Source organism: Macrotis lagotis, chromosome 4 (genome assembly GCF_037893015.1).
Source record: "Macrotis lagotis isolate mMagLag1 chromosome 4, bilby.v1.9.chrom.fasta, whole genome shotgun sequence".
In the NCBI taxonomy this organism is placed as follows: domain Eukaryota; kingdom Metazoa; phylum Chordata; class Mammalia; order Peramelemorphia; family Peramelidae; genus Macrotis; species Macrotis lagotis.
In genome coordinates, this window is record NC_133661.1 from 252,865,044 (window position 1) to 252,888,997 (window position 23,954).

Consider the following 23,954-nt stretch of genomic DNA (forward strand, 5'->3'; position numbering starts at 1 on the left):
TTTTTTAGCTTTTTGTATTGAAAAAGTGAAAGCCAAGCCATGTCAAATGAACATTAGAGAGCCTCCTATGTTTCAAGGCACTGTGCTAAGCACAGCAGAGACAAAGAAGGGTAAAATATGGTTTCTGTCCTCAAATGAGCTCACAATTTAATGGGAAAAAGAACAAGCAGAAATTGTACAAACAAGACATATTTACAGGGATAAATTGGGGAATCTCAAAATGGAGGGCACAAGCATGAGCTTTTATCTATATTTATTTAAAAGAATATATTAAGAATTAAAGTCTAGAAAGACAATAAGCTTTAATCATAACTTTATCAAGACCTTGTTTAAAAAAACCACAAAGGCATCAACAAATCCCACCACCCTGTCTTTTCCCAATACATGATTTTTCATAACTTTTTTAAAAAATGATAATGGCTTTCCTTCTGTGATTTTAGATCAGGATTCTGAAACTTATGGACTTTGTACATATAGTCCAACAATGCTTAAATCTGGAGCCAGCCAGTAAAATCTAAAGAGGGTAGTGACTCTCTGCATGTAAGAGATGCCTTTACTCAAATAAATCAGCCAACCAAAGCAGTCACATAAACAGTAAAAAGATAGGAAATCAGGGGTGAAGAAAAAATTAACTGCTCAGATTATGACTGAAATATAGGTACTCCACTGGAATCTAAGAACTGTGTTTGAGCATTACTGGCTTGCTGGTAGTAATAGTTCTCTTCTGACTCGCTGTGGGTCAGCTGCATGTTCATGGAGTAGCTTGGGAGATATTCCATGGTGTGGAGGTTATTAAAACTCATAGTAGTCTGTTGTTTCATGGGATAGGACTCACTAGTATTATTTCCAAAGGCTCCCAAGTCATTGGCAGGGTAGGGGTACTGAAGCAACTGTTGGTGCTGGTAGGAGCCCTCTCCACTATTCTGGAACTGGTTATTCCAAGTCTGGTTGTTCCATCCTGGCAGGTTTCTGGAAGGATTCATCATGTAGTCCTGGTGAAATGGAGAGTAGAAGCTTATGTACTCCCCAACAGCTGATCCATTCTGAACCATACTGTTGCCATTCTTTGACCACATGGTATCTTTCTGCCATCTCTTTGACTTCATTCTCTTGTTCTGAAACCAGGTCTTGAACTGTTTATAAGTAAGGTTCACATTTTCAGCCACATTTTGAATCTGCCGTGGGCTGAGGTATTTTTGCTCCACGAATCTACTGTTGAGTACATTTCGTTGAGCCTGAGAGAACACTGTCCTCATCTTGGGTTTTTTCACAAGGTTCTGATCTTCTTTTCCCTGATGGATCTTGGCCTTGTTCTGGGATGAAAGGTTATTTGAAGTTGGGCTAGTAGCAGAGTCAGGAGTATCTTGAATAAACATATCCACGGATGAAGGAGGAGCAGGAGAAATTGTGTTTGGCTGGAGCTTTTCTGGACTTTGTATTTGGAAATTAGAGTAAGGGCCTGGGGAGGTAAATGGCTCTGTCTGGGACACGGAGATCCAGGTGTTGTAAGGGCAACCAGTATTACCTTCGGGCCGGCAGGACTAGCATTGCTGCGTGTGAGAGCAGGAGGTCATGCTTTTCAGAATGTCATTTTCTTGAGGGCAAGGACCATTTTGTGTTTCTTTGTATCCTTAGCATTTAACATAGTGCCTAGCACATTGTTGTTGTTGTAATTGTTGTTTCAGTTGTGTATAATTCTTTGTGATCCTATTTGGGATTTTCTTGGCAGAGATGCTGGAGTTGTTTGTCATTTCCTTCTCCATCTCATTTTTACATATGAGGAAACTGTGACCTGTTGGGTTAAATGACTTGCCCAGGGTCACTCAGCTAGTAAGTGAATTTGAACTCAGGAAGATGAATCTTCTTGATTCCAAGCCCAGTGTTCTATTTACTGTATCACCTCACTGCCTGTAAGTATTTTATAATAAATGCTATTGATCTGATCTTGGTTATGTCATCAAATAGTCTGAGATCTTAAACAAGTCATTAAATCTCTGCAGGCCTTGGATTCTTCAACTGTAAAATAAGAGGGCTATGATTAGTCAAGATAAAATTCATAATTTATAAGTACTTTACAATTTTATTTTTCACTTTAAGCAGATTCATTTTCTGCTTTTGGATTGTTCTGTTGGAAGTATGCTATCCACATTGCAGGAAAATGCTTACTGGAAATTTTCCTTCATTCTTTCTCACCTCCTTTCCCATTCCCAAGGGGTTTTGTTTTGAATGAAATTAGAGAACTCTAGGCTATGAGAACTAACAGAAATTATCTATCATAGATTTAAATTTAGAAAGATCTTTTGAGACCAACTAGTTCATCTAACTCATATTACACACATGTGAGGGAACAGATCCTGAAAGATAAGTCATTTGCCTTTCATGTAAGTTACTAGGACTAAAATCTAAGTCTTTTAACTTATAATCTATTTCTATTAAATTGCTTATATTTTTATAGTTAACTTATATTTCTATATCATTTAATGATTACAAAGTACATTCTTCATAATAATTCTTTGGGGTAGGTAGTGCAAATGTCATCATTCTCATTTTACAGATAAGTAAACTGAGACTAAGAGTTTAAGTGACTTGTTGAGAATCACTTAAGTGTCTGAAGTAAGATTCAAATCCAGAACTCATGATCCCAAAGACAGTGTTCTTTTTCCTACTTCATATATTCAATTGTGAGCAAAATATTACTTTTGTTTCTGAATATCTTTCTTCCCTTACCCATATTCTGTCAAAAATAGATTGAATGCTAGTTACAAAATGGTGTTGGTTTGGTGTGAGGATAGATAGAACCAATCAGATTCCATGTTATGAACATTGACTTCACCTTGGGCTCCCACATGTATTATCCTCTATCCTGTTGTTTTTCTGCAAATCATTCATGGGGAAAATAAATAGCACAAATTTTCAATTATTTCATAAAATGAAGGTAGATGCAATTAATCAGCATTTCCCAATTCTGGAAAAGGAAGGATCTCAAAACTCATTTGTCCTCTCCCAACTGATTGAAACTCCCATCTTCTTCCTTCCCAACTTGGAAAATCCTTCATCTTTCCTCTAATTAGAAATAAGATTATCTAATCTTGTATCCTGGTTTATATCATAATTTTTTTAATGCCAAAGATCTGTCTTTGGGCGTCTAGGTGGCTCAGTGGATAGAGCACCGGCCCTGGAGTCAGGAGTACCTGGGTTCAAATCTGACCTCAGACATTTAATAATTACCTAGCTGTGTGGTCTTACCATTGCCTGGTAAAAAAATATCTGTCTTCCCCTGTATTTGGGGTGCTAAATTGAGAAGGCCTGGTCCGAATTTATTATGCAATTGAAATGAATTGCTTAGTAAATCAATATGCTCAGAAGCTGGAACTTTTGTTTCTCTAATTCGGATTTCACCTGTCATACCCAAGGAATCATCTCTTGTAACAGAGAATTTATAAAAAAGAAGAAAAAAAGGAATTCAGCAAAATTAACCAATACATTAACAGTAAATGCAATATTCCATATCTATAGTTCCCTATCTCTGCAAAGAAAGGAGGGAGGTACATTTTTTTATTTCTATTCTGGAACCAAGTTTACTCACCATAATTATACAATATTTAGTTTCATCTCATCTATTTAAGCCAAAATATCCAGTGTTTAAATAGTTAAGTAGCTAACATCTTTTTGGCAGACTTTCAAAAGAACTTAGATGATTGTTCTGGACAACTGGACATAGTGTCTTCTTTTCATCTCTCATCGTCATTGTGATGTGATGTAGCTGGTAATGCTTGCAGTTCATTGGGACAAGCAGTTTTAGTGCCAAGGAAATCTAGGCCAGGTTGTTTTCATCTTCTGAATACCATGGCTCCTGTAAAAGTTCTCAGTTGCACTACGAGGGTCCTGCATTTTGGGTGAGGAGGAATTTAAGCGAATGCGGTGTAGACTTAAAACATTTGTAGAAAACTTAGTTCTTCATCTTTTGTCAATCTTTTCTTCCTTATTACTAACTTTGATTACATTAGATTGTGTGCCATTAGGTTTTATAGCATTTTAATAAGCTCTCATTTCCCTCCCCCCCTCTGTTTCTTTCCAGCTGTGTGTGATATGTATTTGCTTTAATTTGATAACACTTTAGTTGGGAGATAGTATTGGAATTTCATACATGTATGTACATTTCCTTGTGATTCTGAGAATATTAAATGTGGATGCACCTCCTGGAGGGAAGGAAGCCAAAACTCACATGCATTAATAACTCTTTGGGAGGATCAGATAGCTTATAAATGATATCTTAGAAGTGTGAAAGAGTAAGGGGGTAAAAGTAAGGGGGTTTGCTTCAGTTTCACTAAGAAGCTTAGGCCTATTAATAGTTTTTTGGTGGAGGTGAGGTTCTGGATTTATGATTTTGTTTATATGGAGATATCTTGTAGAAGCTTTTTTCCACCATACAGATTGTCAATTCTCCATAACTTTAGTTTCAAAGTTAAGAAATTAAATGACTTGTCCATATTTCCATAGTCAGGCAGGACTTGAATCCTGGAATTCTTGACTCCAGCATATGCCCACACTATTCATTATTCTATGTTAATACTTTGAAAAATAGTATAAAAATTTTAAACTGTATTTTTCTTCCTTTATTGAGATATTCCTTTTTTAAAACTGTTACCTTGGGTGGCTAGGTGGCGCAGTGAATAGAGCACCGGCCTTGGAGTCAGGAGTACCTGGGTTCAAATTCGACCTCAGACACCTAATAATTACTTAGCCATGTGGCCTTGGGCAAGCCACTTAACCCCATTGCCTTGAAAAATCTCAACCCCCCCCCAAAACTGTTACCTTAAACTTCAGTTCCCTCTATTTTTTTCATTCTCATATTCACATGCAAGCAAAACAAAGGTTCATTTATTATGTGATTTCATTTTTGAACTGGTCTCTATCCCTCCCCTGCTTAAAAGAGTATTTTAAATGATACATAGTTAAGCAGTTATATTTTTATCTTCACTTTTCTCTCTTCACTGGCTACTCCCTCTGCTCCTACACCCCATGAACAAAGTTAGTTATGGTTATTATGTCTTTTGTCTTCAAGGTCATTTTCATATTTTACCTCTGATCAACTGCACAAATAATATCCTTTTAGTGTCTGGAATATGACTTATCAAGTCAATTGTAATAAAGAAAACTACAGTTTCTTTGAATTAGTAGCATTTACACTGGCCGAAGGGAACCATACATACAGAAATCTGAAATTTGCCCCATTTTATCAGAACTCTTTTTTTCTTGTCAAAAACCTCAGGAGTGATATTATATATATATATATATATATATGTATATATATATATATATACACACACACACACACATATATATGTATATATATTTGTTAGAATTTTTAAAAAAATCATTAAGATCTTATCATTGTTACTTTTCTACAAATATGTAATTTTAAGAGATTTGTGGATTGTTACCTTGCAAAGATTCTAATTCTTTGCTTTAGGCTTAGAGTTTCTATGACTGAAAAAAATAATCATCTTTGTCCATCCTCCTGTCCAACCAAACTTATTTAGACCAGTCTTGGGCTCATGGCCTTTTAACCTGTTGTGGAGTTAGTTCTAGGTGAAAAAACAGGTAGAATGACTGGTCCTAGAGTCAGGGCGACCTGAATTCAGATCTGGCCCCAGATATGTACTAGCTATGGGACGCTGATTAAGTTACTCAACTCCTATTTGCCTCAGTTTCCTCATCTGTAAAATGATCTGGTGAAGGAAATGGCAAACCACTCCAGTATTTTTGCCAAGAAAAATGAAGAGTTGGACATGACTGAACAATAACCTAAACCTTTCTCAGTCTGGTAGGATCTGCCAGGATTTGTACTCAGGGTTAGGACCTGAATTTCATCTCTTGATGAACCTCTTGATATGAAGCCCCTTACTCCAATGCATCTTATCAGCTCACCTGTAATTTATAATCTTTAGAGGGATTTGCCAAGGGAGTAACTTGCCTCTCATGACACAGGATGTATCAGAACCCAGGATTTTCTGACTCTCAGGTTAGTCTCCATTTTACTATGACACACTGCCTCCTGGGTCCCTGTATTACTAGTAAATAAATACATGATGTGAGTAATATTGCTTTTACTATCTGATCTGATATCTAGAATAGATATGTTTCCCAACCCTATAGCAGGTTGGCTACAATTTTTAATGGACAATGGGAAGCACAATTGGTTGTCTCCCCTCAAATGCACCAATCTTTGTTAAAGACAGATGATTCTCAGAATCTCAATCTCATTGTTAGTGGGGTTTTTAAGTTACTTGGCTAATTTTAGAGAAAAATGATAACATAATAATATTTAGTATTTATATAATACATTAACATTTGCAAAGCCCTTTACAATTTTACCTCATAATAACCCTAGTAGTAGAAAGAACACTGAACTTCATAGGAGTGGGGCCATGCTTAGAACAAAAGTATCCCAATTTCTATCTTAGTGGGGTGACTTTGGATTTTGTGTGTCTCAATTTCCTAATCAGTAAAATGGGGATAATGATGCATACCCTTTCAAATGTATGTAAAAGTGCTTAGCAAAGTAATAATAATAGCTAGCATTTATATGTTGCTTTGAAGTCTACAAAGCATTTTTATATGCATTTTCTGACACAGGCAGAAAGGAAGTGATTTGCTCAGTCACACTGCTAGTAAGTGAATCCAGATCATCTGATTCTAGAACCAAAGCTCTCTCCATTGTACTGCCTAACTGATCAGGCTAATTCTGATACCAATAGCTCTTGGGTTTACTTGGGTTTTATCATAACTAGAAAATGGTTCCTACCCCATACCTATTTCTGAGGATGTGATAAAGATGGATGGGATCATATTCATTTAGAATTCTTCAAAAACATAATTGTGTAGGTGTGTGTGTGTGTGTGTGTGTGTGTGTGTGTGTGTGTGTGTGTGTGTAGGAACATTAGATTTGATGTTTCTGCTCTTTTCTTCTTGGCAGACTTGGGGATCAGTTCTACAAGGAAGCGATCGAACATTGTCGTAGCTATAATTCAAGGCTTTGTGCTGAACGGAGTGTGCGTCTCCCCTTCCTTGACTCCCAAACTGGCGTGGCCCAGAACAACTGCTATATCTGGATGGAAAAGAGGCATCGGGGACCAGGTAGGCAATATGACTTGTGAAATGGGCACATATGTTTGGATGTGCTCATGTGCACTATTACAAGATCTATAGAGGAGGAAAAATGGGACTAAGGACAATGTAACTTAAAGTGTGTAAGTGATATGTTCTCACATACATATAGGCTGAGGCGCGCAGCCCAGAAAACTGACGTAATAGAAAGAGCCCTCTTGATTTGAATTCAGGAATATAGAGTTCAAGTTGTGGTTTCACTACTCACTAACTATATGACCTTGGCCACCAATTAACCTTTCTGAGCCTCAATTTCTCTAATGGAGATAATAATATTTTCCCTTCTCACCTCACAGCATTCATAAGATCTAATGGAAACATATACTTTGTAGAAATAGTAGTACTCTATAAATGTAAAATTTAACTGTCTAAAATCAAAATGGGGAAGGAATGCTAGAGTGCAAATCATGTAAAAGAAACTTATTTAATGTGGCAATCAAAAAAAAAAAGCAACCAAACTTTTTCTGATGATCCTAAGGGTTGTTTGCCCCTTTAAATTACTTTGTATTTACTCTGTCTGCATTTTGTATATATTTATCTTGATACATATTGCCATTCAGTGATAGAATGTCAACTCCTTTTAGGAGTTCTACCTGAAGGGATGGTTCCTTTTATTTTTAATTTTGTAATCCCATTATCTAGCACAGGATGGTCATAAAGCTTTTTCAGTAAATGCTTATTGAATTGAATTGACTTTTCCCCCCTTTTCTTTGTACAGGCCTATGATTTTATTGGTATAGAGATATCTCAAACACCTATTTTACAACTTATAATGAATATTAATTATAGAATATAATGTAAGCATCAATAATATTAATAGTAATATATCTAGCATTAAGTAGTTCTTTAAAAATTTCAAAGTAGATAATTTATGTTATCTTCTTTGTTCCTCCAATAATTCTATGAGGTATTATTATCCCTATTTTACAGAGGGGGGAAATTGAGACTGAGAGAGGCTAAATGATCCTCCTAAGATTATATAGACAGTATGTATTAGAGGCAAGCCTTAAATCCAGGTCTTTCTGTATTCAAGGCTACTAAATAACACTGTCACTATATCTGAAACTTTTGTCTGAATAAATTGATTAAAGAATAGTATCCAAATGTGCCTTTCCCTGATCAGACCACATCAGGAAGATTATGTTCAGTTCTGGATACCATACTGATGACCTGGGCTATCCTCAAGGGAGGGTGAACAGTTTGTTGAGGTGTATTCAGAACTAAGACATATAAGGATCAATGGGAGGATAGGGTAATATATGATCTGAAAAAAGAAAATTAACCAAGTCAAAAAGCATTAATATGTGCTAGTAACTGTGCTAAGTTTTGGTAATATAAATACAAGAAGAAAGAGAATCCCTGTCTTCAAGGAGCTTCCAGTCTACTAAGGAAAGACAACATATAAAAGGAACCTGAAAAGTGAGAAATGGAAAAGACATGAAAGTATTTAGTGCTTGTGGTAGTGGTATGGGATGGGGGAGTAGGGAATGGTAGTAAAGGACTGGAAGACTCAGGAGTGAAAACATGGCTGGCTTGGACCATCTTCTACATATAGAGGTTATGGGAGGAATAAGTCAATTATAGGGAGAGGTCATATGTGCAGAATACTTCCAAAGTGAGAAGTCCAGAGGTAAAGAATTTTCAAGAGATTTCTATGGCACTGTAGAGAAAGTCTGGAAATGTCAGTACACCCTAAAGAGGAATGAAAATTTAGGGGAAATATAATAGTCTTCAAATATTTGTGGAAGAGGGAATTTACATCTTGCTTGACAGAACTAGAACCAAGAGTAGAAATCTGAGGAAATTTTAATTAGGGGAAACTTCCTAACAAAGAAAGATGGAGGTATTAGGTTTCCTGTTTCAGGAAATTTTCATATGTAGTTAAAATGATAAATAGTTATGGATACTATAAATGTAATTCATGCTTTGAGTAAGGAACAGACTCTGAGATCACTCCCAATTCTGAGGTTTTGAGATTATATCATCATCATCATCCTCATCCTCATCATCATCATCATCATCATTATCATCATTATTGCTAATCTTAAGAAGTCAAATCAGTTTTGTATATTCTGTTACATCATACATAGGTAGGAGTTTCCTTTAAGAAGTCTTAGGAAGCAGTTTCTGATTGTTTCCTTCCTTTCCATTATGTTTTAGGTCTATTGTGTGGAAAATATTAAGCAACCTTTACTTCCTGCATATTATATGTGTTATTATTCTTATGTTGATTTTGAGTCATCATAATTATAGATCCATTTGAGTTTTGAAATATTTTTATTATAATTTAACCATTGCAGGGATATCTATATCTATATCTATGTCTATGTCTATGTCTATGTCTATGTCTATGTCTATGTCTATGTCTATGTCTATGTCTATGTCTGTCTATGTCTATGTCTATGTCTATGTCTATGTCATCTATACATCTTCTTCATAAACAGGCTTGGGTTCATCACAGAAAACAAAGAAGGGACCATGAACAATCTCCTTGAATACTAGTTTTGTTGGAAGTCTCTTCTATGGCTATGTGTATTGTGGACAGTCATGCTTCTTCCAAGATAATACTTTGTATTTTGGATCTGTCATGCTTTGATAAGCTGTTAGGAGGGGCCAAGTCATGTGTTAGAAATGGTCAGTGCTTGGTTTTGAGTGAGGTGAGGTCTGGTGAATCAGTGCATGAAGAGTTATGGAGTGTGAAATGAGTAGATAGGCTAATGGCTGGGATTCAAAATCCTCAGCAATAAACTACACACTGTGGGATTCAATTCCACATGAATCTATTGAGTTTTAAATTGCTTTCCTTTGCCTCTTTTTGTATCTCCAGTGCTTTAGCATAGTGCCTTGCACATTTAATAAATGTTTATTGATTATGATGATAATCTATTATGTGCAAGTCTTTGTAGATAAAAATAGGATGAATCATGGTTCCTATCCTCAAGGAGTTTATAATCTAATGGAGGAAATGAACAATGTGAACAAATTATTTTGATAGAAGCAAAGTTGAGAATCAGACAGAATATTGTGAATCAATTGAGTGATAAAAAACATCTAAGGCATTATGTTTTCCACTGGGAATGTAATTACAGAAGTGACAATCCCTGCTCTCAAGGATCTTAGATTCTAGGGAGTAGGATATGTATTCACAGATAGCTATACGGGGGATGAATTTGATAGAGGAGAGCCAGAGGCAGGGAGATTAATTAGAAGCTATTATGATCATTCAGGCAAGAGATGCTGAGGATCTGAATTATAAGAAGGTGAATCTATGTGTGAAGAGAAGGGGACAGATGTAGGAAATGTTAGAGAGGTAGACTTGATGAGACTTGGAAACTGAGAGGACACTGGGAATGCCTGAAAATGAAACTCAAGGGAAACTTGTAGGTTGTAAATTTGAGTGAATAGAAGAATGGAGGTTTCCTTTAACATAAATGGAACAGAAAGACAGAGCCAAGATGATAAAGTAAAGGCAGGAACTTACCTAAACTTTCCTTACAAACAACTTTAAAACAAAGGTTAAGAAGAAACAATTTTCTAGCTTAAGACAATTTAGGAAGTCAGCAGGAAGGGCCTGTCTCGCTGGATCTGGAAACCAGTATAACATAGATAACACCTTGACAATCTAGCAACTGGTCCTAGAGGTGATTGCATCAGCATCAGCATCAGCATCAGCATCAGCATCAGCATCAGCATCAGCATCAGCATCAGCATCAGCAACAACTTCGGAGTTCTCCATCTGCAGAGAATAAGGGAGTTGGACAACTGAGAAGGAGATTAGAGGGAACTCTTTGCTGGCACTGGGTATAGGACTCTATTGCATTATCTATTCACAGTTCTGAGTCATAGTCCTAGGGCAAAGAGGAGCTCTGGCACATTAATGCTTGTGGCCACAGGGCATCAGGGTACCTGGTTATATTTCCAAAGTGAAAAAGAGTGCTTGAGGTTGCTCCAAAGAAGCAGGGGCCCTGGTGTCAGGTCCAAGGCAGAAAGAAGCAATAATACTTGTGGTTGCAGGAGAGCAGAGACCTGAGTCACATTTCCAAGGACTGAAAAAGTAATAACACTTGCAGTTGCAGCAGGGGAGCAGAGGTAGAGAAGAGAACTTATGAATACTTGCAAACTTCAGCATAGTTCAAGAATTTAGTGACCATACTTCTTAGATCACACTACTTTGGAAGAACTGAAAACTTAATGGAATCCCACCTCCCCCCACCATGGCCCCAACTAGCTCTGAAAATAGCATGACTAAAATGCTGAAATTTGGGGCAATGTTTCCTCCACCCTGGGAGCAACAGAACCCAGTTAAAAGTAAAGAAATAGGCTGAAAAAATGAGCATACAACAAAAAAGAGCCTGACCATAGAAAATTACTATGGGGACAGGGAGATGAAGACACAAACTCAGAAGAAGACAATAGAGTCAAAACAGTTACATTCAAAGCTTCAAAAAAATGTGAACATAAGCTCCAAAAAGAATTCTTAGAAGAGATCAAAAACTATTTTAAAAATCATGTAAGAAAGATAGAGGAAAAATTGGGAAAAGAAATGCATGAAAAGAAAACTAAGTAATTAAAAAAACCCGAAGAACATAATACCTTAAAAAACAGAATTGACAAATGTTGAAAGGTACCAAAAACCTCACTGAGGAGAAGAACTTAAAAAGCAGAATTGGTCAAATGGAAAAAAGGTGTAAAAAAATTCACTGAAGAAAACTCCTTAAAAAGTAGAATTGAGTAAATGAGGAAAAAAAGTATAGGAGTTCACTGAAGAAAATAATTTCTTAAGAATTAACACTGGGGGGTGGCACTGGCCTTGGAGTCAGGAATACCTGGATTCAAATCCAGTCTCAGACACTTAATAATTACTTAGCTGTGTGGCCTTGGGCAAGCCACTTAACCCCATTGCCTTACAAAAACTAAAAAAAAAAAAATCAACCAAGAGACATCAAGGAAAAATTAGAAAAAAACAAGAATAGCCCCAGAACATCAAGAAAATTATGAAAAGAAAGTCAATCAACTAGAAATAGAGAATAAAAAATTTATGGAAGAAAATAATTCCTTGAAAACTAGAATTGGACAAGGAAACATAAGACATTTAAGAAAACATAAAACAAAATCAAAAGAATGAAAGAAAAAGTATAATTGAAAGATAAAGATCTCATCAGAAAAACAACTGACCTGGAAACCATATTGAGGAGAAGCAATGTAAGAATAGCTGAACTACCTGAAAATTTTGATTAAAAAAATAATCTTGATTCAATGTTACAAGAAATTATTGAGGAAAATTGCCTTGAAGTTCTAGGAAAAAAATCCACCAATCACTACCTGAAAGAGATCCCAGGAGGAAAACTTCTAGGAATATCATAGCCAGATTCCAAAGCTTCTGGGTTAAGGAGAAAATATTGGAAACCACAAGAAAAAAACAATTTAAATATCATGGAGCCACAATAAGGATATCACAAGACCTATCAGCTATTCCTTTGAAGCTACTACTACTGTAGATCTTGGAATGCTGCATTCTATAGAGCAAAAAATCTAGGTTATGGCTTAGGGTAAATTGCCCAGCAAAGTTAAGTATAACACTAAATGAAAAAAGTGTATATTTAATGAACTTAAACACTTTCAGGTTTTTGTGACAACACCCCCAAAAACTTAATGGAAAATTTGACATCTAACATCCAGGAGAAATATAAGGTAAACATTAAAGACCAATTACTTTATTTTATTGGGTTTTGCAAGGCAATGAAGTTAAGTGACTTGCCCAAGGTCACATAGCTAGATAATTATTGTGTCTGAGTCTGGATTTGAACTCAGGTCCTCCTGGCTCCAGGGACGGTGCTCTATCCACTATGCCATCTAACTGTTCCAAAGACCAAATCGGAATCCCCCCACCCCAGCCTTCAATTCACTCTGAAAGTAGCAGCACAAAAAAGCTGAAACTTGGGATAAATTATTTACTTCATATACATGAAAATATTAGCAGCACTCTTATGATTGTCATCATTATTTGGGTAGTTTAAAAGAAACGCATGGGTTAAGATGAGTATGATGGAGTGATTTTAAGAAAAATAAGTGTGTAGGGAGAGATAAAAAGGGGTAATACAAATGAGATATAAAAAGAAAAATTGATACAGAAGAAGTTATTGGGGAAAATCAGGTAGTTCTGGAACTTACATTGGGAATGGGTTAAGGAGGGAACACACAAACACACATACACATATATATTTAGAAGGGTATAAAACTTTTTTAAATTTAGAAAGAAATAAGAAGGCAAGGGCATAGGGTGGGGCGAGAGGATAAGAGAAGGACTCTTAGAGGAATGGGTAGGTTAATGTATAGGAAGGCAAGATAGTGGGTAGTGATAAAGCAGAAGAGTGAGTGAGGTAAGTGGGGTGAGAAGGATAGTGAGGAAAAATAGAAAGGAGAAAATATATAGCAAGTAATTGTAGCTTAGAATGTGAATGGTATAAATATATCCATAAAATGGAAATGGATAGCAGTTTAAAAATTTCAATTCAATTCTGAACGCAATATGTTGTTTTCAGAACACATCATAATTTTTTTATAAGGATAAAATAAAGGACAGGAGTGAAATTTATTATGTAAAAAAGGTAGGGGTGTTAATAGCGATCTCAGACAAAATTAAAATAGATTTAATCACAAATGAAAAATAGAGAAATTACACTTTATATCAGCAATGTTATTTAATATTGTCTTAGACCATCTAAAATACCTTGATACTATAAAACACCTGAGCATATATCTGCCAAAACATATATAGGAACTACATGAACATAATTGTAAAACATTTTTTATACAAATAAACTCAGATATAAATAATTGAAGTAATACTTATTGTTCATGGCTAGATAAAACCAATATAATTTTTTTAGGCTTTTGCAAGGTAAATGGCCCAAGGCCACACAGCTAGGTAATTATTAAGTGTCTGAGGCCAGATTTGAATTCAGGTACTCCTTTCTCCAGGGCCAGTGCTCTAAACACTGCACCATCTAGCTGCCCCTGCGCCACCTAGCTGCCTCCTAAAAAAACCAATATAATTTTGAAAATACAATTTTACCTAGACTATTCAATTTCATCTCAATTAATTACTAAAAACTATCTTTTTCTGAATTAGAAAAAATAATAACAAATTTCATTTGGAAGAACTAAAGGCCAGTAACTTAAAAGAAACAAGAGAGGGGGAAATGATGTAAAGGAAGTATATTCAGCTGAAATAGAACTTAAACTATATTATAAGGGAAGAACATTGTTGAGGAATAAAAAGAATAATTCTGATTATTCTTAAGTTAATTTTTTTTGTATAAATAAAGCTTTTATGTGGCCAAGAACAGAAGGAATGCAGAAAAATGGGAAAACACTCATAGACAATCTCTCAGACAAGATGTGATTGGGTTGGAATATTTCTGTGGAGTAGGAAATGAGCTGGCTGATTTAGAAAAATTTTAGATTTTTAGAAAAAATATGGAAAAACTCAGGCTTATAAAAGAAGATGCCATCTAGTTTCAGAGAAACATAATACAGAAATATATATGGCATATATGGGAGTATATGTGGGAAGAAATAAGCACAGTTTGGTCTTAGATAGATGTATATGAGCATATGTGTCTATGTATGTATATATCTATCTACATATATATCTATAATATGTATATGTATATATTTATCCATGCTTAATTGTAGACTTCTTTAGGGTAGGAGGGAGGGAGGAAGGAAGGAGAAAAAATAAAGTAAAAAGTTCACAGCATAAGAAAACCAACAAAGAAACAAAGAAAAGCTGGGCAGCTTTGAAAACAATATTAGTATTTATTATTTTATGTCAAATCCTCTTTTATGATATGCTTTGTACATGACAATATTCCCCCCCCCCATTTTGCATTTAAGCTTACAATAAAAATATTTGCCAAATAAGAAAGAAAGAAAGAAAAAGAAACATACTTGAAACAGAGAAGCATACACACAGTAAAAATAAGGGACTGGAGCAGAATGTATTATACTTTAGCTGAATTAAAAACAATAGGGGTCACAATAATGATCTCAGACAAAGGAAAACCAATTAATTCAATGGGATAATCATGGAAACTACACTTTGCTAAAATGAATCGTAGAAAATGAAGTAACATCAATATTAAATATATATATATATATTAATATAATAAGCAAATTCTTGAAGGAAAAATTAAATGAGTTCTAGAAGGAAATAGTAAAACTATACTAGTGGAAGGCCTTAACTTTTCCCTTTCAGAACTAGATAAATATAACAAGAAGTAGAAGGAAAAGAAGAAGAAGAAGAAGAAGAATGAGGGGGAGGAGGAAGAAGAAGAAAGAAGGAAGGAAGAAGAAGAAGGAGGAGGAGGAGGAAGAAGAAGAAGGAGGAAGGAAGAAGAATAATAAAGAAGTCCAGGAGATGAACAGAACTTTAGGAAAGTTAGATGCTATAGACTTCTGAAGAAAATTAAATGAAAATAGAAAAGAGTATAGCACTTTTTTTTTAGTTGCAGTGCCACCTTGACAAAAAAGAATATGTATTAGGACATAAAATCCTGACAACCAAATGCAGAAAAGCAGAAATATTAATCTTTTCCCCCAAAATATGCTGCAAAGAAAAATTCCATTGGATCAAGGACCATGTAAACAAAAGATTAAAATTTAATTGTAAACTAAGTAGTTTAATCCTAAAGAGTGAATGGGGCAAGGAACAAATCATGGAAACAATCAATAATTTCATTAAAGAGAATGACAATGAAACAACAAACCAAAATTTGTGGGATGCAGCCAAAGCAGTACATATGGGAAAATTTATATCTTTAAGTACTTACATCAATAAAATAATAACAGTTCATTGAATTGGTCATGCAATTAAAAAATCCACTCAAAAAAAAGAACAAATTTAAAATCCTTATTTAAGTACCAAAATGGAAATCTTGAAAATCAAAGGAGAGATTAATAAGATTGAAAGTAAGAAAATCACTGAACTAATAAATAAAAGTAGTATATAGTTCTATGAAAAAGTCAATAAAATAGAAAAATTACTGGTTAAAAAGAAAGATTGATATCATAAGCAAATTAGGGGACCATGAAATATTTTGCCTATCTATGGACAAGGGAAGACTTTATGACCTAACAGGAGATAAAGAGCATTATACAGTGTAATATGGGTAACTTTGATTGCAAAAAATTTAAAAAGTTTTAGGACAAAATGCAGTCAAGACTAGAAGGAAGATAGAAAAGTGGGGAAAATTTCTCAGATAAAGGCCTTATTTCTCAAATATATGGAGAACTGAGTCAAATTTATAAGAATGCAATTCATTCCTCAGTTTATAAATGATCAAAGCAAATGAAGTTTTCAGATGAAGAAATAGGAGTATCTATAGTCCATATGAAAAAAGTGTTCTAAAATCACTATTCATCACCTCACACCTATCAGATTTGTTAATATGACAGAAAAGGAAAGTGACAAATGTTGAAGGGGATGTGAAAAATTAATTCACTATTGGTGGAGTTTAGAATTGATCCAACTATACTGAAGAGCAATTTGGAACTATGGTTAAAGGGCTATAAAATTGTTTAAATCCTTTGATCCAGCAACGCCACTACTAGATCTGTATTTCAAAGAGATTGAAAAAAAGGAAAAGGATCTATGTGTATCAAAATAGTTATAGCACCTCTTTTTTGTTGTGGCAAAGAATTAGAAATTGAGGCTATGTTTGTAATGACTGAGCAATTTATGGTATATGATTATGATGGAATATTATTGTGCTTTAAGGAATGATGAGTTTGAGGGTGGCTAGGTGGCACAGTGGATAGAGTACTGGCCCTGGAGTCAGGAGTACCTGAGTTCAAATTCGGCCTCAGACACATAATAATTATCTAGCTGTGTGACCTTGGGCAAGCCACTTAACTCCACTGCCTTGCAAAAACCTAAAAAAGAAAAAAGAAAAAAGAAAAATAAGAAATGATGAGTTGAAAAACCTTTCAGAAAAATCTAGGAAGACATACAAACTCATGTAGTAAAATGAGCAGAACTACACAGTATACAGTAACAACAATATTGTATGATGATGAACTGTGAATGAATTAACTATTCTCAGCAATACAATTATCCTAGACAGTTCTGAAGGACTTATGATGAAAAACACTGCCCTCTTCCAGAGAAAGAACTGAATGCAGATTAAAGTATATATATATATATATATATATATATATATATATATATATATATATATATATATACATATATATATGTATATATATATATATATATATATATATATATATATATATATATATATATAATTTTAGGTTTTTTCAAGGCAAATGGGGTTAAGTGGCTTGCCCAAGGCCACACAGGTAATTATTAAGTGTCTGAGACCGGATTTGAACCTAGGTACTCCTGACTCCAAGGCCGGTGTTTTATCCACTACGCCACCTAGATGCCCCGATTAAAGTATATTTTAAAAACTTTATTTTTCTTGTTTTTTTTCTGCTTTCATAATGAGAGAGGGAAGAATAGGAATTTGGAACTCAATTTAAAAAAATGTTAAAAGCTGTTTTGCATGTAATTGAAAAAGATTATTAAAAATTAAAAAAGATAAATATGGTATTTTGGAGGAGCAAGTTGGGAAAGACAAAATGACTTCTATTTTGGATACATTGAGTTCAGGATGATAATAGGTCACTTTTAAGTAATGAAGTCAATATACAGCTGTTGGCTTGGAATTAGAAATGAGGAGAGATATGGGGTCTGGATGTATAGATCTGGGAAAGTTGAATCATAAGAATCAATGAGATGTCCTTCAATAAAAAAGAATTTGGAGAAGAGACCTAGGATAGAGCATGGAAGGAAGTATAGGGAAGATAAGGATCATGATTCTTTAAAGGAAAATGATTGATAAGTAGGAAGACAGATAGAAAGAGAACCATAACACACAAGTATTGCAAATATCTTCTGAGTTGAGTGCATCAAGGTGAAATTGTTCAAACACTGCAGAGAAATAGAGAAAAATAAGGATGGAGAAAAGACCATTCAATATAGCATTAAAAAGACCATAGGGATAACTTTGAAGAGAGCACTACCATGAGAAACTTGGCCACTTCAACTAGGAAGATTAGACACTGAGCTTTGGTTTGAGTTTCCTAATCAGTAGAAAGCTCAGGATGAAGGTATCTTTCTTTTTTCTTTTTGGTTTATTTATTTTATATTACAATAATCTTGTTGTGAGAGTAGACATACCCCCCCCCACCACCACAGAGATGAGACACCTCAAGAATAGTGAGAGAGAAAAAAAATGTACTTCAGTCTGTGTTCAGATTCCAATGGCACTGTCTCTGGGATGAATTACCTTCTTTATCATAAGTCCACCAAAGAAGTTGCTTCAATATTTTTACCACAGTTGCTTTCATTAGCTGTATTTCCCTCCACTCTGTTCCTCCCCACTCTCATTTATTCTATTCTCTCTCACTCCTTTCACACTGTCTCTGTTCAAAATTGTGTTGTATCTGAGTACTCTCTCCCATGAGTTTCCCCTCTCTTCTATCACCTATTCCCTTCCCTCCCCCCATTCCCCCTTATCCCCTCCCTTTCTTCTCATTTTTCTCTAGGGCAAGATAGAGTTATATTAAGTGTGTATGTTATTTCCTCTCTGAGCCATTTCTGATGAGAATGAAGGCTTACTTATTCTCCCTTGCCTTCCTCCATTCCACTCCATCAAAAAAGCTTTTTCTTGACTCTTATGTGAAATATCTTCTCCTTTCTCTTCCTCCCAGTACTTTCCTTTATCACCCCATTGACTACATCTTTTTTTTATTATATCATAACATTATATTCAGCTCTTTCCTGTGCTTTGTCTATATAAATGAGAAAATATGCTATTAGTATCTTCTTCCCATGAATGAATAGAAACAATGCCACATCATTATATTCCTTATAGTTAGTCCTTTTTTCCTTCCTTCTCTATGGTTCGCCTGAGTCCTGCACTAGGAGATCAAACTTTCTGTTCAGTTCTGGTTGTTTCAATAGGAAAGTCTGAAAGTCCCCTGTTTCATTGAAGGTCCATCTTTTCCTCTGAAAGCAGATGTTCACCTGGGTAATTGATTCTCAGTTGTAAACCAAGATCTTTTGCCTTCTGGAATATCATATTCGAAGTCCCTTAATGTAGATGCTGACAGATCCTGTGTAATCCTGACTATAGAGCCATGGGAGTTGAATTGTTTGTTTCTGACAGCTTTTAGTATTTTCTCTTTGACTTGGAAGTTTTAGAATTTGGCCATAGTATTCCTGGAAGTTTTTCTTTTGGGATCTCTTTCAGGAGGGGATGTATGATTTCCCTCAATTTCTATTTTCCCCTCTGCTTCCAGGATCTCAGGGCAAATTAGCTGCATTGTTTCTTGAAAAATGAAGTCTAGGCTTTTTTCCTGGTCATGACTTTCAGGTAGCCCAATAATTTTATAATTATCTCTTCTGGATCTGTTTTTGAGGTTGGTTGTTTTTCCAATAAGATATTACACATTTTCTTCTAATTTTTTTGGGGGGGAATAGTTTTATTTCCTTCCTGATTTCTCGTAAAGTCATTGGCTTCCTTTAGTTCCATTCTACATTTGAAGGAGTTATTTTCCTTCAGAAGCTTTTTTAATCTCCTTTTCCAGCTGGTCATTTCTGCTTTTTAAGGCATTCTTCTCCTCATTTGCCTTTTGTATTACTTTTTCCTTTTGGCCTAAACTGGTTTTTAATATATTATTTTCTTCAGTATTTTTTGTATTTCTTTCACCAAGTTGCTGATTTGGTTTTCATGATTTATCTGCATCGCTCTCATTTCTTCTTTCAATTTTTCCTCTACCTCCTTAATTGCTTTTCAAAGTCTTTTTTTTTGAGCTCACCCATAGCCTGAGCCCATTTTCTATTTCTCTTGGAGGTTTTGGGTACAGAAGTTTCAATTTTGTATTTTCTAAGTCTCCCATGGGACCAAAATAATTTTCTATGGTCAGATTCTTCTTTTTCTTTTATTTGCTCATTTCCTCAACCTATGACTGATTTACCACACTTCCAAGGTTTTGGGTTTTTTTGGGGGACAACCCACAGTGACCTTAATTCCTCCAAGTTCTTATGAGAGGCTCTCTTGCTTGTGCTTTGGTATGTGGATAACCATAGGTGCTCCCCTCTACCTTGGAACTGTGAAGAGCGTCCCTGCTTGGCTATGGTGTTATGGAAGTCCAAACTGCAACCTGGATTTGAATGTGGGCAAACAGCTGAGTCCTGCCCCAGGGAGAGCAGAGAGACCTCTTCAGTCTCCCCTGACCCCACTACGGTCTGTGGGCTGTACTCTGGAGGTACAGACTGGCTTCCAGGATTCCTGCTGCAGGTTCTCACCACAGGGTTGCTCTGAGGCTGATGTCACTCTGCACTCACTCTGGTGTGGCAGAGTTCTCTCACCACCACTTCCTGGTGATCCCTGGGCCAGGCGGTCTAGAAACCACCCCCTCTGCCATGGATCCAGGTGCCCTCAGGGATCTAGGCACCCAGACAGGCTGTGCAGTGCTGTAACTGTGGCTGCCCTCACAAAGGCTTTTTCCAACCCCAGGTCCCAGTGAGATAGCTCTTTCCTGTGGAACTTCCAATTTGTCTTGGACTGGGAAATTGTATCACTCAGTCTTTCTGTCAGTTCTGCCCCTCTAAATTTTAGCTAGAGTCATAATTTGATGGCTTTTGGAGTATTTTGGGGAGCAAATTTCCAGGAATTCTTGCCTTCATGCTGCTATCTTGGCTCTGCCCTGAAGGTATCTTTCTTAAGTCTTTCCTTCTAGCTTCACTCTTTTTAAAATAAAAAAAACACATTTATTTTTATTTTTCCCTGGTTACATGTAAAAACAATTTTTAAACATTCATTTTTAAAACTTTGAGTTACAAATTTGCTCCCTTCCTACATCCCTTCCTTGAGAAAACAACAGTTTGAAATATGTTATAAATGTGTAGTGATGCATAACATTTCCATAAAAATCATTTTATGAAAGGAAACATAGACCCCCCCCTCCCCAAAAGAAAACTCAAGAAAAATACAGTTGGAAAAAAGGTACGCTTCAGTATGTGTTCTTATACCATCAACTCTTTTTCTGGGGATGGATAGCATTCTTTAATCAGAATTGTCTTGGGTCATCATGTTGCTGAGAAAAGCTAAGTCATTCACAGCTGATCATCTTACAACAGTGCTGTTACTTGGTACACAATACATTTAACTTTGCATCATGTTGCTCATGTAAGTCTTTCCAGTTTTCCTGAGAGTATCCTACTCATCATTTCTTATAGCAGAATAGCATTCCATTATAATCACATATCACAGTTTGTTTAGTCATTTCCCAACTGATGGGCATTCCTTCAATTTCCAGTTCCTTGCTACCAGAAAAGATCTACTGTAAAAAGCCTTTTGCATATAGATCCTTTCCCTTTTTATTTTTCATCTCTTTTGGAATACAGTCCTAGTAGTAGCACTATCTGGCTTCACTCTTAAAGAGATATTCAATTCTCCCATCAATTAAGACAGGGCTGTCCAAAATGCAGCTCCCAGGCTGTATGCTGCCTGCAGTGTGATTTTATGGGCCCCCTGTGACTTTGCTAAATGATTTAGTAAATGAAACTGAGCTATGGCAAAGTACTCACTAAAATGGCAAATCAAAATATATTGTGTATTGTTTCAATAAAAACTTTTAAAAGTAAGATTGGATAGCCCTGAATTAAGATATAACCTCCACAGTGCTTGGAAAGATTTCACTGTCTGTAAAATTAGTGATTTGAACCAAAGATCACCAAGGTAACTTTTAACTCTGAGGTTCTAAAATACTTATAAAATATTCATTGTGTACTCAGACTCATCTGACCATTACTATTGAATACCCTATTGTCCGTCAAGGTGATAGAGAAGAGTATTAGCACACATAGCAATTGACTTGAGATAATAAAGTTTAATGATTCAGGTCACTGCAAGATTAGTATAACTAAAGACGAATAAAATTGAAATTTTCTAGTCCAATTATGGTTAATTGTGGTGGCATAAATTAATTTTACAGAGATAGAGAAGGGAAGGATTACTTATGCAGTTGTACCTCACTTTAAATATATCTGATATATTAAAATGCAGATTATCATACAAAGTTAAATCAGGGATCATTTATTTGTTTTGCAAAAGGAATTATCATTTGCTAAAATGTCCCTATGAAATTTTTCCTGGTCACCCCCAGCTGCTAGAACTATCTTCTCGAACATTACTTTCCATCTGCTTTGTATTTATCTAGTATATTATGATTTATATATTTTGTTTCTCCTATTAGATTGTAAGCTTCTTGAAGAGAAAGATATTTTTGCATCTTTGCAAAGTAGCTGACACAATAAGTGCTCAAGCAATGCTTGATTGATTCATTTAGAAAAATCAATTTACCCACAACTTCTTAGACATATACACACCAATTATGGAGAGTATATAAATTTAAGACAATAGGGATTAGCCATAGCTTTAATCATCTAAGGGAGAGGTGTCAAAAACATGCTGAATGCATCTCAGGACGCTCCCAGATTATAATTTTCATTTTCAGAGTAAGCCAATATGCTGCCTGCAGGAATTCTTACCTTTTTGATTCTCAGTGTTATTTGATTTTAAGTACCACAGCCAACTCCATCAATAGAAACTATTTGTGATCTGGGGCTAAATAAAATAGTATTTGGTAATTTAGAATTCAAATCATATCTTGGACTCTTAATTTTCATTCTTATTGTCCTCCTTTTATGAAAAGGAATAATCAGAGGAACAACATTTATTTGATGGATATTAGATTTCAGAAGATGAATGATAAATTCAACTCCCTATATTGTTGTTGAACAGGTAGACTGGAATCAGGATGAGATTCAAAATTTCTTTTCTAAGAAATCAGAGTCTCACCCAAATGACCTTATGTAATCTTAATTCATATTTTTCTGAATAATGCAGCATCTAGTTGAAACTATAAAATTCAGTTAGTTTAGAACTTTGGTGGAGCTCTGATGGTATTAGTACTCCCTTCCCTGATGCAGACCACAAACCACCTGTTCCTGCCTATGGGCATTGTCTATGTCCTAGAGAAAGCTTGTGGTACAGTGGATAGACTAGGATTGGAGTAAGAAAGACTTGAATTTAAATACAGTCTCAGATGCTGTTTGGCCTTGGGCAAGTCATTTTTTTTAGGTTTGTGCAAGACAAATGGGGTTAAGTGGCTTGCCCAAGGCCATACAGCTAGGTAATTATTAAGTGTCTGAGATCGGATTTGAACCCAGGTACTCCTGACTCCAGGGCCAGTGCTTTATCCACTGCTCCACCTAGCTGCCCTGGGCAAGTCATTTAAACACAGTCTGTTTCAATTTCCTTACCTGTAAAATAGGAATAATAGCAACAAATATTTCCCAGGGTTGTTTTGAGGATCACATTATATAACATTTATAAAATACTTTACACAGTGCTTGGAGCATAGTAGATTCTTTATTAATGCTAATTTTTCTCCTTCCTTCCTTCCTTCCTTCCTTCCTTCCTTCCTTCCTTCCTTCCTTCCTTCCTTCCTTCCTTCCTTCCTTCCTTCCCTCCCCCCTTCTTCCCTTCCTCCCTCCCTTCCTTCCTTCTTCCTCCTTCCTCCCTTCCTCTCTCTCTTTTCACTTATGATTCCAAGAAACTCTAGCATGCACAGCAGTCATACCCTGATAAATGGTTTCCATAAACAAATTAAACCAGGTTGAGTGTAACTGACAGACCTTAAAC

General features: G+C 35.5%; 2 protein-coding genes and 1 pseudogene across 5 annotated transcripts in view; 2 read left to right on the forward strand and 1 right to left on the reverse strand.

The window, feature by feature from the left end:
- The window catches only part of LOC141522389 (zinc finger protein DPF3-like), a 547,867-nt gene that overhangs the window by 401,415 nt on the left and 122,498 nt on the right, over nt 1-23,954 (forward strand). The gene's annotated exons all lie outside the window — the stretch shown is intronic.
- LOC141522388 (zinc finger protein DPF3) overlaps nt 1-23,954 on the forward strand; it is a 317,782-nt gene that overhangs the window by 47,714 nt on the left and 246,114 nt on the right. For all 4 annotated transcript variants that reach the window (XM_074235794.1, XM_074235795.1, XM_074235796.1 and 1 more), the window contains exon 2: nt 6,980-7,140. In XM_074235794.1, coding sequence (XP_074091895.1) covers nt 6,980-7,140 — 161 coding nt within the window. The remainder of the gene's footprint in view (nt 1-6,979; nt 7,141-23,954) is intronic.
- On the reverse strand, nt 642-1,574 carry LOC141520372 (putative homeobox protein NANOG2; annotated as a pseudogene).